The sequence below is a fragment of the Carcharodon carcharias genome, assembly GCF_017639515.1.
Source record: "Carcharodon carcharias isolate sCarCar2 chromosome 37 unlocalized genomic scaffold, sCarCar2.pri SUPER_37_unloc_2, whole genome shotgun sequence".
Lineage (NCBI taxonomy): Eukaryota > Metazoa > Chordata > Chondrichthyes > Lamniformes > Lamnidae > Carcharodon > Carcharodon carcharias.
Genome location: NW_024470767.1, coordinates 2,358,100 through 2,371,859, shown reverse-complemented (window position 1 = coordinate 2,371,859; position 13,760 = coordinate 2,358,100). Strand labels below are relative to the sequence as shown.

General features: G+C 45.6%; 1 protein-coding gene across 5 annotated transcripts in view; it reads right to left on the bottom strand.

Moving 5' to 3' along the window:
- Positions 1–4,147: 4,147 nt before the first annotated feature.
- The window catches only part of LOC121274709 (transcriptional-regulating factor 1-like), a 42,019-nt gene continuing 32,406 nt past the window's right edge, over positions 4,148–13,760 (bottom strand). For 4 of the 5 annotated variants that reach the window (XM_041182031.1, XM_041182034.1, XM_041182032.1 and 1 more), the window contains 5 exons: positions 12,814–12,889; positions 11,533–11,621; positions 7,055–7,198; positions 5,396–5,499; positions 4,148–4,736 (listed from right to left, as the gene is read on the bottom strand). In XM_041182031.1, coding sequence (XP_041037965.1) covers positions 4,445–4,736; positions 5,396–5,499; positions 7,055–7,198; positions 11,533–11,621; positions 12,814–12,889 — 705 coding nt within the window. In that variant the 3' untranslated portion in view covers positions 4,148–4,444. The remainder of the gene's footprint in view (positions 4,737–5,395; positions 5,500–7,054; positions 7,199–11,532; positions 11,622–12,813; positions 12,890–13,760) is intronic. The other variant, XM_041182035.1, reaches the window with a different exon arrangement.

The window sequence follows — 13,760 nt, the reverse complement described above, 5'->3', positions numbered from 1 at the left end:
TTTAGTGACTGGAAGCCAGGTCCAGTGACGTACCACAGGGAACTGTGCTGGGCCTCCCATTATTCATCATTTATATAAACAACAGAGAAAACTATGTGGGGGGTAGGATTAGTAAGTTTGCGGATGACACAAAGATTGGCCAGGTGGTTAAGTGAGGTTGAGCGTCTTGGGCTACAGGAAGATATAGATGGGATGGTCGAATGGGCAGATAAGTGGCAGATGGAATTTAACCCTGAAAAGTATGATGTGATACACTTTGGAAGGAATAATTTGACAAGGAAGTAATCGATGAACGGCATGGCACTAAGACGTTCTGAGGAACAAAGGGACCTTGGTGTGTGTGTCCATAGATCTCTGAAGGCGGAGGGGCATGTTAGTGGGGTGGTGAAAAAGGCATATGGGACACTTGCCTTTATCTATCGAGGCATAGATTACAAAAGTAGGGAGGTCATGTTGGAGTTGTATAGAACCTTGGTGAGGCCACAGCTGGAGTACTGTGTGCAGTTCTGGTCGCCACATTATAGGAAGGATGTGATTGCACTGGAGGGGGTGCAGAGGAGATTCACCAGGATGTTGCCTGGGATGAAACATTTAAGTTATGAAGAGAGGTTGGATAGACTCGGGTTGTTTTCGTTGGAGCAGAGAAGACTGGGGGGCGACCTGATCGAGGTGTACAAGATTATGAGGGGCATGGACAGGGTGGATAGGGAGCAGCTGTTCCCCTTAGTTGAAGGGTCAGTCATGAGGGGACACAAGTTCAAGGTGAGGGGCAGGAGGTTTAGGGGGGATGTGAGGAAAAACTTTTTTACCCAGAGGGTGGTGACGGTCTGGAATGCGCTGCCCGGGAGGGTGGTGGAGGCGGGTTGCCTCACATCCTTTAAAAAGTACCTGGATGAGCACTTGGCACATCGTAACATTCAAGGCTATGGGCCAAGTGCTGGTAAATGGGATTAGATAGATAGATCAGGTGTTTCTCACGTGTCGGTGCAGACTCGATGGGCCGAAGGGCCTCTTCTGCACTGTGTGATTCTGTGCATGTGGCTGCAAGTTCCCCTCCAAGTTACACACTGCCCTGACTTGGAAATATATCGGCCGTTCCTTCACTGTCACTGGGTCAAAATCCTGGAACTCCCTTCCTGACAGCACTATGGGTGTACCTACACCACATGGTTGTAGTGGTCCAAGGTGTCTCAAGGGCAATTAGGGATGGGCAATAGAGTCTGGCTGAGCCAGCAATGCCAATACCCCATGAAAGAGCTAAAAAAAAACCCAATTCCCTTTTGAGACCCACTATTGAATGAGTCGTGCATCCAAATCCTAACAGCTTGTTGTGTAAAAAAGCTGCTCTCCATGTTGCCTCTGGTTCTTTTGCCAATCACCTTAAATTTGTGCCATCTGGGTTATTGACCGTTCAGCCATTGGAAACAATTTTGCTTTATTTCCTCTATCTAAACCTTTTAGGATTTTCACCAGCCCTATCACATTTCCTCTACACTTCCACTGCTCTAAGTTGATCTGTCTTCTCCACTTGGGGATGTTTGTCTATGAGATAATGGAGTTGTGACGTGCATCATGGAAGACCAACAACATCCTCTTTTCATAAAAGCAAAAAACTGCGGATGCTGGAAATCCAAAACAAAAACAGAAACAGAAATACCTGGAAAAACTCAGCAGGTCTGGCAGCATCGGCGGAGGAGAGTACAGTTAACTGCTGCCAGACCTGCTGAGTTTTTCCAGGTATTTCTGTAACATCCGCTTTTTGTTTTCTTGGGCACACTTTTCCCCATTGTGTTTGCTGCTTTTTGTAAAATCTCTTGTAATTTTGAAACAGAACGTTTTACCAGGCAACTAACATGTTTTCTACTGGAAACATTTTACTGGTTGGTCTTTTTTTTACAAAATATTTACAGGATTTGCCACACAATTGTGTATTGCTGAAAAAAGATTTTTTTTTGTCAAAGCTTTTCGTCTTACACCCATCAGGACAATTCACAAGAAAACATTAGTCAGGGGAAACAACATGGCAGTGGAAGCAGAGTCTTTGAATATTTTTAAGGCAGAGGTGGATAGATTCTTGGTTATCGGGGGTAGGTGGGATGCAGATTTGAAGTTACTATCAGATCAGTCATGTTCTTAAGCGATGGAGCAAACTTGTAGGGGCCAAATGGCCTACCCCTTGTTCGTATCCGGAATGAGAAGAGTGTGCTGATTGGTGGGCAAGTGGACTCTGATTGGTAGAGACGTTCCCATGGAGAATGCATCATTTGATGGGGGACTGACAATTAACTGCCAAGCGTGTTTGAAATTTAAACCAGGCAGCTTGACTCTGATTCGTCCAGACATTGCTCTGGGGAATGAACCAGTGAATAGCCATCATTTATTTTGTTTAGCTGAAACAGGCGCAAAGTGTGTACATGTTCCTTCTGTCTGCAAAGAACAAGGCCCTGTGTATTACATGCAAATGCGCCACACTGCAAACTCGACTGACTACCTTAACTTGGTTGTCCAATCGCAGCAGCATCATAAGTGATATTTGCCACTGACAGGATGCTGCTGTCAAGCCAAAAAGACATTCTGCCTATCAAATTAATGAGTAATATGAGTTTCAGTGCCTGTGTGATGCTAGGTAAGTAGCCCGTACAGCCCCAAAGACTGGTGGATCATACCAAACAGCGTGTCCCTTCCCCTGTTTGCAACAGGCAAGGTACGGACCGTACCCAACCAGCCTGTGCTTGCAAAACTCGAAAGTGTCAAACATTAGATGTGATTCTGCAGTTCGACAACGTTTGCTAAATAATCTTCAGTGTGCTAAGAATTACTCTGACAAGCATTTTAAGATTGTCAGTCAGGTTCACAGTGTGGCACGTTTGCATGTATTGGAAGCTGCACATATTAATACACAGGGCTCTGTTCTTTGCAGACAGAGGGAACATGTACACACATTGCGCCTGCTTAGGCCAAACACAATAAGTGACAATCATTTGCTGGTTCATTCCCCAGGGCAATGTCTTGATGAATCAGTCAAGCTGCCCAGTTTAAATTTCAAACAATGCTTGGCAGTTAACTGTCAGTCACTATCAACTACTAGTCAGAATTCGCTTACCAACCAATCAGCACTTTCTTCTCACACAATATAAATATGTTGTTTCCCCTGACATTGGTATTTTCTTGTGAATTTTCCTGATGGGTGCAAGACGAAAAACTTTGACAAAAAAATCTCATTTCAAGTTCTGTACTACCGAATGACACTTGTGTGTGTTTTTATATATATAAAAATAGCCTGATACATAAAGTTGATTCCAGTTTTTAAGAACAGAAACTCACTGTGTTTTTAAAAAAGTCTCGATGTTCATGATTTATTGGAAGGATGTTAACAGGGAATAAGTGGAGTGGAACTTAATGGAGACTTGCTTTTACTGGCAATCATATGCCTCTTTTTTTTTTTCATTGTGTGAATGTTGGGTCTTCAGGTGGACCTGCCTTTACTATGCAGTTGGCTTCCAAACCAGTTTACAGGAGCAGGGTCAACTTGCTACGTTCGGAGTTCTCCGCTTTTTTTTTTGTTCTGTTTAAGAACTTGTTATGCAGAGCACCATGAGAGGAAGCTGCATCCCTGTTGCAGTGGGATTTGAGAATGACCAACGAGGGAAGTGAGATTGAGAGCCTTGGATTTCACATTCAGGCGAAGGGGTTGCACGTTGGACGGAGGGCAGGTACAGATTAAAAGGGAGGCTTGACCTGGAGGGACGGAGCCCTCCTGAGCCTCGTGGTGAAAGTCTCTGGGAGGACCCCCAAGTGGCATGAGTTTGGGTTGATGCTGAGCCAAGGATTAGAATTCAAATCCTATTGCACCCACCCGGTGCCTGACCTGAGCCAACTTGAACGGACGTGTGGAGGCTGTCAGACCCGTCTTAGATGTCTTGTGCATACTTTTGTGATGTAAGAGAGACTTTAAACGTCACTTAATTGCCTTGCACAAGAGGGATGGCTACTTGGGAGGTGTGCTGAAGAAACAGGTACTTGTAAAATCACATCCCCGCAACACCTTTAAAATAAGAGGAACAAAAATGAGAAGTTGGCTGGGGGGGTGGGGGTGGGGGGCCAGGCAGGGGGGTGGTTGGTGGAGGGGGCTGGGGGTCGTGAAGCAGTGAGATTCGAGAGTTAACCAAAGATGGATAGATGGACAGATATGCTACGTCAATAAAAATGTGAAATACATAATTTGAATATAAAAAGCTACCAGTGAGAGAAAATGAATAAAATCATTAGTCCCAGTGCTGTAAATGCTCATTGGTAAAAGGGGTTCAGTTTCTGTAGATGTTAAACCAAAGTCACTGTGCATAAATCAGGATTGTGGCTTTGCGCCCTCTGTATGCCAGAGGCATTTAAATCTTCACAGTTAGTGCTTTACAAAGAATTGTCTTGGCCCATTCCTTTGAGCTCGTTATATGAAAATATTTTGGCACTTTTCTTTGGCAAGATTCAGTTTGACATCCTGGTGGTACAGAGGGGGCAGACTTGTACAGGTCATAGCCTCCGACATGGCCTCCAGCTGCTCCTGGATCTCTCTGTTGTCCCAGCTGGGATAGGCAGGTGGGGTAGTCGTCGATTTGGCCAACGCTGCCCCTGTATAGGTGACTGGAGGGTAAAGGGCATCTTGAGACCTGTGCTGCCAGTCATCCTGTTGCCTGTGGATCTTCATGTGAGCGTTTCGACTCTTGATTTTGTAAAACATCCTGCAGGTTTTTTTTTTAGGATTGTGGAGGAGAGAAATAGTTTTAAAAGTGATTAGTGAGAACTCTTGTGGTGTTGCGCGTGTGCAATAAAGGTACGACTTCATTTCATGGCTGAGAGTAAACTTGTGTTGTTTCAGTGGCAGTATCCCTATTCCTGTCTGTTAGTGGATGTTTCTGTTCATCTGTCTGTGTCTATCTGCCCCAGCCCTGTCTGTGCCTCTGTGTGTCCCTGTCTCTACCATTCACACCTGCTCTAAGCACATCTTTAGTTTCTATTCTTGCCCATTACCTCTCCCTTTGGCACTGCATGACTAACCCTGTTGCCATTTGGCCTCTTCCGTTTTCCACTCTATCACAGACCCTCCCTTTTGTTCTTTTTCCATTCATTGCCATTTCACTTGCTTAAAATCTATTAAATTTCCAACTTTTCCCAGTTCTAATGAAAAGTTACAGACCAGAAACTTCAACTCTGTTTCTCACTCCACAGATGCTGCCAGACCCATTGAGTATTTCCAGCATTTTATGTCTTTATTTCTGTCTGTCTCTGTCTGTGACTCTGCCTGTCTACCTCTGTCCCCGTCTGTGTTTCTGTCTCTGCCTTTCTGTCTTTGTCTCTGTGTTTCCCTTTCTGTTGTATGGTTGATGTCAGGTACACTTACTTTCCACACTGTTTGCAGGGGAAGTTGCCGATGACTGTGGGGCAAGGACTCTCTTGCTCCCCTCTGTGAACAGGTTGTATCGATTGTGAACTGGGAAATGGCTGCTTTAAATCCAAATGAAACAGCAAAAAGTTAGAGACATTTTCTGAGGCTAAATTATAATAAAAATTGCAATTGCCCATGAATCTGCACCAACAAAAGAATATTTCAACGTTTGATGAAATCCCCTGCTCACACATGCAACCCCAAGATCTACGTGAATCACAATATAAAATGGGTACATTCTTTGCTCAGATCCTTATGCACTTCTTTGACATATATTCAACAAACTTTAGATAAAATCACAATTGACTTGTTCAATGTGTTCTAACTCACTACAAGCTATCCGTTGTACCTGCCCTGGAAGTGTTTGAAGGGGACACAGTAGAAGGAACTTTACTCTCGATCTTACCCCGTGCTGTACCTGCCCTGGGAGCGTTTGATGGGGACAGTGTAGAGGGAGCTTTACTCTGTATCTAACCCCGTGCTGTACCTGTCCTGGGAGTGTTTGATGGGGACAGTGTAGAGGAAGATTTACTCTGTATGTAACCCCGTGCTGTACCTGTCCTGGGAGTGTTTGATGGGGACAGTGTAGAGGGAGCTTTACTCTGTATCTAACCCCGTGCTGTACCTGCCCTGGGAGTGTTTGATGGGGACAGTGCAGAGGAAGATTTACTCTGTATGTAACCCCGTGCTGTACCTGTCCTGGGAGTGTTTGATGGGGACAGTGTAGAGGGAGCTTTACTCTGTATCTAACCCCGTGCTGTACCTGTCCTGGGAGTGTTTGATGGGGACACTGTAGAGGGAGCTTTACTCTGTATCTAACCCCGTGCTGTACCTGTCCTGGGAGTGTTTGAAGGGGACAGTGTAGAGGGAGATTTACTCTGTATCTAACCCCGTGCTGTACCTGTCCTGGGAGTGTTTGATGGGGACAGTGTAGAAGGAGCTTTACTCTGTATCTAACCCCGTGCTGTACCTGTCCTGGGAGTGTTTGATGGGGACAGTGTAGAGGGCGCTTTACTCTGTATCTAACCCTGTGCTGTACCTGTCCTGGGAGTGTTTGAAGGGGACAGTTTAGAGAGAGCTTTACTCTGTATCTAACCCCGTGCTGTACCTGTCCTGGGAGTGTTTGATGGGTACAGTTTAGAGAGAGCTTTACTCTGTATCTAACCCCGTGCTGTACCTGTCCTGGGAGTGTTTGATGGGGACAGTGTAGAGGGAGCTTTACTCTGTATCTAACCCCGTGCTGTACCTGTCCTGGGAGTGTTTGATGGGGACAGTGTAGAGAGAGCTTTACTCTGTATCTAACCCCGTGCTGTACCTGTCCTGGGAGTGTTTGATGGGGACAGTTTAGAGGGAGCTTTACTCTGTATCTAACCCCGTGCTGTACCTGTCCTGGGCATGTTTAATGGAGACGGTGAAGAGGGTGATTTACTCTGTATCTAACCCCGTGCTGTACCTGTCCTGGGCATGTTTAATGGAGACGGTGAAGAGGGTGATTTACTCTGTATCTAACCCCGTGCTGTACCTGTCCTGGGAACACTTGCAACAACCCACATGTGTTACAATTCTTGTCTGATGGGTCTCCTCCATCTGCCATTGTAGTAGTTGGAGACTCACCTCACAGTCAGTGTCTTGTCTGAAGACATTGTTCCAATCCTCATCCGTGTCCAAGGGTCGATGGCGATGCTTCTTGTTGAACTTAAGACTTTTCTTAAAGTTGTAATAATACTCAACACATTCTGTAACTAGTTTGGATCTCACCTGTAATAGTCACAAGGCGATCATTGAGTAAATGTGGCTGTGAGGTTCCGTGGTATTATACTTTGAGTGGATTCTGTGCTGCACATCCATTCTACACAACAGGTCCATGTCAGTGTTTATACTGCACACGAGCCACCTCCCACCCTGTCAACATTTCTATTCCTTTACCCCCTCATCTTGTTTCCCCTTTAAGTGCATCTGCACTTGACACCTTAACTACCCCATGTGGTAATGAGTGAGTTCTACATTCTCAGCACTAGAGGTAGTCTTTCTCTAACCCAGTAAATGGCCTCAGTTATTAAAGGCGCTAAACCTTGTGGAACCAAGCCACACAAACCAGGTACGTCCCAGGTTCAATTGCCAATCTCTGCTCTTCTCAGTGATGGGAGTGCTTTCCTAGAGAACCAGTCAGGTTACTAACTCCAGATTGTTACACCATGTCCCCATCATTTTTAAAAATTCTTTCATGGGTTGTGGGTATTGCTGGCTTGGTCAGCATTTACTGCCCATCCCTAATTGCCCCTTGAACTGCTGCAGTCCATGTGATGTAGGAACATCCACAGGGCTGATGGGGAGGGAATTCCAGGATTTTGACCCAGCGACAGACTGGCCGATTTAGTTCCAAGTCAGGATGGTGTGTGACTGGAGAATGGGTGCCTGTGTCTGAGCTGGGTAAAGCACAATGTGTCTGTGGTGCCCTTTCCAGTAGGTGGACACAGAGGTTACTAGAAAGCACGGAGTCCTTGGGCATCTGCACACAGTGGGGGCATATTGGTAATGTCACTGGTCTGGTAATCCAAAGGTCCAGGCTAAAGCTTTGGAGGTCCCTGGTGGAATTTAAATTCAATTAACAAATCTGGAAAATAAAGCTCGTCTCAGGAATGGTCACCATGACAACTATCACTGATTGCTGTAAAAACCCATCTGGTTCATTAATACCCTTTAAGAAAGGAAATCTACCGTCCTTACCTGGTCTGGCCTACATGTGACTCCATAGCCGCAGTAATGTGGTTGACTCTTAACTGTCCTCTGAAATGGCCTAGCAAGCCACTCAGTTCAAGGGCAATCAGAGATGGGCCAGAATTGCTGGCCTTGCCAGCGACACCCACATCCCATGAGAGAGTAAAAAATTTAATTAATCATTTCTGGTTGTTCATTTTAATTCTAACCTGTACCCCAGAGGGAGTCTGTGCCTTCAGGAGGGGAGGGGAGAAAATAATAGTTTCCTGTGTGCAAGGTGTGATAGTGGTTGGATTTGCTGCTGTTTTCAAGACTTATTTCTCCCATACAGAGAATCAAACATGTAATCCAGGCTGCCAGCCCAATGCTGCACAGTCGGAGGAGCCATCTTTTGGATCTGACGTTAAACCAAAGGCCCTATCTGCGCAAATGATCCATGGCTGCTATTGGAAGAGCAGCAGGGGAGTTCTCCTTGGTGTGCTGAAGCCAATATTTATCCCTCAAACAGCATCACTAAAGCAGCATTTTCTGTTTTTATTCCACTAAAACAGATGATCTGGGTCATTATCACATTGTTATTTGTGGGAGCTTGCTGTGCGCAAATTGATTGCTGTGCTTCCTACATTACAACAGTGACTACACTTCCAAAATACTTCGATGGCCGTAAAGTGCTTTAAGACATCCTGAGATCATGAAATGCAGGATAAAAACGCAAGTTCTTTCTTTGTTTCTCTCTTCCCCTCACCTGCTGGAGAAAGTGACTAGCGACTGCTTGTGACCTTTTACTTTCTATTCCCCAGTCAGAATTGTGAAACTGGGAGCTAGGGAAACCTGAGCATATCCATCCCACTGCTGCCTTGGATGAGAGGAGCTCATTCTGCCACTGTCCAGGCGTCTTGTCTCGGAGCTGTACGATGTTGGTGATTAGTGCCAAATTGGTTCAGTTCACTGAGAAGCTTGTGTCGATCAGCAGAGAGAGAGACACACCTATCTCAGGAGTCTGAACTAGATTGAAATTCAAGCTTCGCTGACTCATTTCACCACTAGTCCCTCCTTCGTCATCCCATGTCAGGTTGTGACCTCTTGGTGGAGCTCTTATGACGTGCAATACCAGAAGCTGAATATCCACAAAAGCTGCATTTGTATAGCACTTTTAGCCTAGTGAAGTGTGCCAAGATGTTTCACAGGAATGTACTGAGTCAAGAATTTGACACCGAGCCACTTAATAAAGGTCAAAGGGGTAGGTTTTAATGAACATCTTAAAGGAGTCGGGAGAGAGAGATGGAGAGGTTTCTTGGGGAGTAGGGGGGAGGTGGTGGAATTCTAGAGCTGAGGGCCCAGGCAGCTGAAGGCAATTAAAATCGGGGATGTACAAGAGGCCAAAATTGGAGGAGCACAGAGATCTCAGAGGGTAGCAGGACTGGGGAAGGTTACAGAGTTAGGGAGGTGTGAGGCCATGGAAGGCTTCGAACACAAAGTTGAAAATTTTAAACTTGCTAGAGCAGGAGCTGATGTAGGCTAGTGAAGATAGGCAGTGAGGGGTGGACAGGAATTGGTATGCTAGGGGCAGCAGAGTTTTGGATAGTGGGAGATGTTGGCGTAGTGGCAATGGCACTGGACTAGCAGTCCAGAGGCCCAGGCTAATGCTCTGGGGACATGGGTTCAAATCCCACCTTGGATTTTAAACAGTTGATTAAAATCTGGAATATAAGGATGGTCTCAGTAATGGTAACCATGGCTATCATTGACTGTTGTAAAAACTCAACTGGTTCACTAATGCCCTTTAGGGAAGAAAATGTGCTGTCCATACCTGGTCTGGCCTACATATGACTAGAGACCCACAGCAATGTGGTTGCAAGGCACTCAGTTCAAGGGCAATTAGGGATGGACAGCAAATGCTGGCCATGCCAACGATGCCCATATCCCATGAAATAATATAAAAAGGTTGAGCTGAAGCTTATGGAGCGTTGAAGGTGGGAGGCTGATCAGGAAAGCATTGGAATCTACGGAGATAGACTTTCAAGATAGGTCACCAGAGAGTGATCAAAAAAAGATACCCTGTCTAATTCAATTGGTTTGTAACTCCAAACTGTCTGAGGTGATATAACTCAACACAGAGGCCAGAACTGCAACTATAATGTTCTGTACCATAACTGGGTGAGGGAGGAGAATAAGCAAAGAGTTCTGCTCCTGTTACTAACCAGTGATTACCTGGGTGCCCTATGATGTCTGATATCCAGGGTTTTGGAACCAAGGTGGGTCAATGGAGCTGAGGTATGGAGCAGCCACAAACTTAAAATGACAGAATGGGCTGAATGGCTTCCTCCTATGTTCCTAATGGGAGCAGAGAGGCGTGGTCCACTACTGTTCAGGTTAAGAAACTTATGAGCTGGGTTCAGACTTAGCTCCCAAAGGCTAATTAGAAAAAAATGACTCCAGTACTCAAAAAGATATACTTTCATTTCTATAGCGTTTTTCACAACAAGCCCAAGCTCTTTACTGCTGATGGGTTGTCATTGTTCTAATGTAGAAAATGTGGTAGCTGATTTACGTGCAGCAAGATCACACAAACAACAATGTCATAATGACCAGACTGGCTGTTGTGATTTTGATTCAGAGATAAATATTGGTTACGGGGCACAGGGGAGCATTTCCTTGATCTTCTTTGAAATAATGCAAGTGGGGTCTGAGAATGGCCCTCGGTTTAATGTCTTATCCAAAAGACTGAACATCCGACAATGCGGCGTTCCCTCAGCACTTGCCCTCCGACAATACGGCGCTCCCTCAGCACTTGCCCTCCGCAATGCAGCGCTCCCTCAGCACTTGCCCTCAGACAATGCGGCGCTCCCTCAGCACTTGCCCTCCGACAATGCGGCGCTCCCTCAGCACCTGCCCTCCGACAATGCGGCGCTCCCTCAGCACTTGCCCTCCGACAATGCAGCGCTCCCTCAGCACTTGCCCTCCGACAATGCGGCGCTCCCTTAGCACTTGCCCTCCGACAATGCGGCGCTCCCTCAGCACTTGCCCTCCGACAATGCAGTGCTGCCTCAGCACTTGCCCTCCGACAATGCGGCGCTCCCTCAGCACTTGCCCTCCGACAATGCGGAGCTCCCTCAGCACTTGCCCTCCGACAATGCAGAGCTCCCTCAGCACTTGCCCTCCCATAGTGCGGTGGCACTGGTACTGGGAGTGACAGCCTAGATCTTTGTGCTAAGATGTCTAGTTTGGACCTTGACTCAGAGGTATGAGTGCAGTCCACTGAGTTATTCAGTCCAGTTTCTATCCTGTGGTATAGCTGTCGGTGCGCAACAGACTAGATTAAAATGAGTCTTGTCTCCACCCAGCCCCAAACCTCTTTGTTCTTTGTCACGTACCATCTTCTGAACCATGTGGAAGTCCTTCCTGTGCATCCCAAAAGCTTTATTGAAAACCCTGCGTTCGCTGGGAGTCCAGTTACTGCTTCCTGCCAGAGAAAGCAAGAACAGTTAGAAAGGGTGTACATGCTGTGAAATTGCTCACCTATAACCCGGCTGTCCTAGGTCAGGGGTGAATGTTACTGCTCTAGTACACTTCACATAGCGACAGCAGGAAGCAGGTGCCTGCCCTGTTCTTCCTTAACACATTGGGTTACTGCTCTACATTACGCCTCCTGCCTCAGAGTCAGAAAGTTATGGGTTCAAATCCCACTCCAGAGACCTGAGCAGGAAAAGCATCTATTCTGTGTTTTTGTGGTGCATTTTGCAACCATGGGATGCCTAAAACACTTTACAGTCAATTAACTACTTTTTTTTTTTAAGTGTTGTCCCTGTTGTAAGAGACATGATAGTCAAATTGCACACAGGAAGATCCCACTAACATCATCATGATAATGACGACATCATCTTTTTTTGTGATGTTTCATAAATATTCGCCCCAGAACAGGGCAAGAAATCCCCTGCTGCCCTTATATTATGGCTCTCGGCTCTTTTACGCCCATTTGAAAGTGCAGGCAAGTCCTTGGTTTAACGTCTCACGGGAAAGATGCAACCTCAGTACTAACCCTCCAACGCTGCGACACTCCCTCAGTGCCGACCCTTCGTCTGTGTTTGTTTTTGAATCTCTCCCTCCCTATCTCTGTGACTCTCTCCAGACCTACAGCCCTCTCAGATCTCACATTCCCGCCAATGCTGACTTCTTGCGTATACTCGATTTCCTTCACACCATCATTGGCAGCCCTCTCTCCAGATGCCCAAGTCCTAAACTCTGTAATCCCCTCCATCAATCTCTCTGCCTCACTCTCCTTCATTAAGAGCCTAAAACCTGTCTCTCTGACCTAATAGCACCTTATGTGGCTTGGTGTCAAATTTTCTCTGATCTGTGAATTGCCTTGGGGCATTTTACTGCATTAAAGGCCTCACATAAATACAAGCTATCGCTGAACTCTCTAAAGGAACAGCTAAGCATTACAAATTTTAAATGTAGATTACTCGATCTAAAATCATATAAAAATTCAGCAGTTTTCCTCTTTGACATGTGATGAGGCTCCACCTTTAGCAAAGTGCATAGATTGTTCCTGTTTGTCTGTAGAGGTTAGACTTTATACTGGAAACTACCTGTAGTCAGTAATATCTTACTGTAATAACAATGCATATTGAGGAGCGTCCTGACTCTCCTACCTGTGTAATGGTAATCAGCCAATGGATGGGATGTAGGACGGGCTCCATTGTTCAATAGCAGCATCTCCAGTGCAGCCTGTGGTAACAAATAAAAGCCTCTTTAGCAACTGGACAAGTTGATAGGAAGTTTTTTTTTTAAAAAAAAGGCACCCAGAAACTTTAGTTTTATAACTAGAGGCATCAAGTACAAAAGCATGAAAATAATATCAAACTCTTATGAAACTCTGGGTTAGGCGGCAGTTGGAATATTGTCTCAAACTCTGGGCTGCCCACTTTATGAAGGATGTCAAGGCCTTGGAGAGAGTGTACGGAGGAGATTTACTAAAATGGAACCAGGACGAGGGACTTCAGTTAACATGGAGAGACTTGAGAAGCTGGGATTGTTCTCCTTAGAGCTGACAAAGTTAAGCAGAGATTTAATAGAGGCGTTCAAAATCTGAATAGTTTGGATACAGTGAATAAGGAGAAAGCGTTTTCAGTGGCAGGAGGGTCGGTAACCAGAGGGACACAGATTGAAGAGAATCGGGAAAAGAGCCAGAGGGAGAGATGAGGAGAATGTTTTTTTTTTAAAACACAGCGAGTTGTTGTGATCTGGAAGGCGCTGCCTGAAAGGGCAGTGGAAGCAGATTCAATAAGAGCTTTCGAAGGGGAATTCAATAAGTAATTGAAATGGAGAAATTTGCAGGACTCTGGGGGAAAGAGCACGAGGAAAGTGGGACTAAGTGTCGGCACAAACACATTGAGCTGGCTGCCCTCCTTTTGTGTTGCAAAATTGTTTGAGTCTCAGAACATAGGAATGGCTAGATGAAGAAAGACCAAGGTCCATCTAGTTTGCCTCCTACCACCCTGGTAATCGCTTAATACAATGAGAAATGGAGTTGTTAACTAATCAATCGTCATCAATCTCTATCAGTTCATATCCAACAAACCTATAGGAATAGAATAAA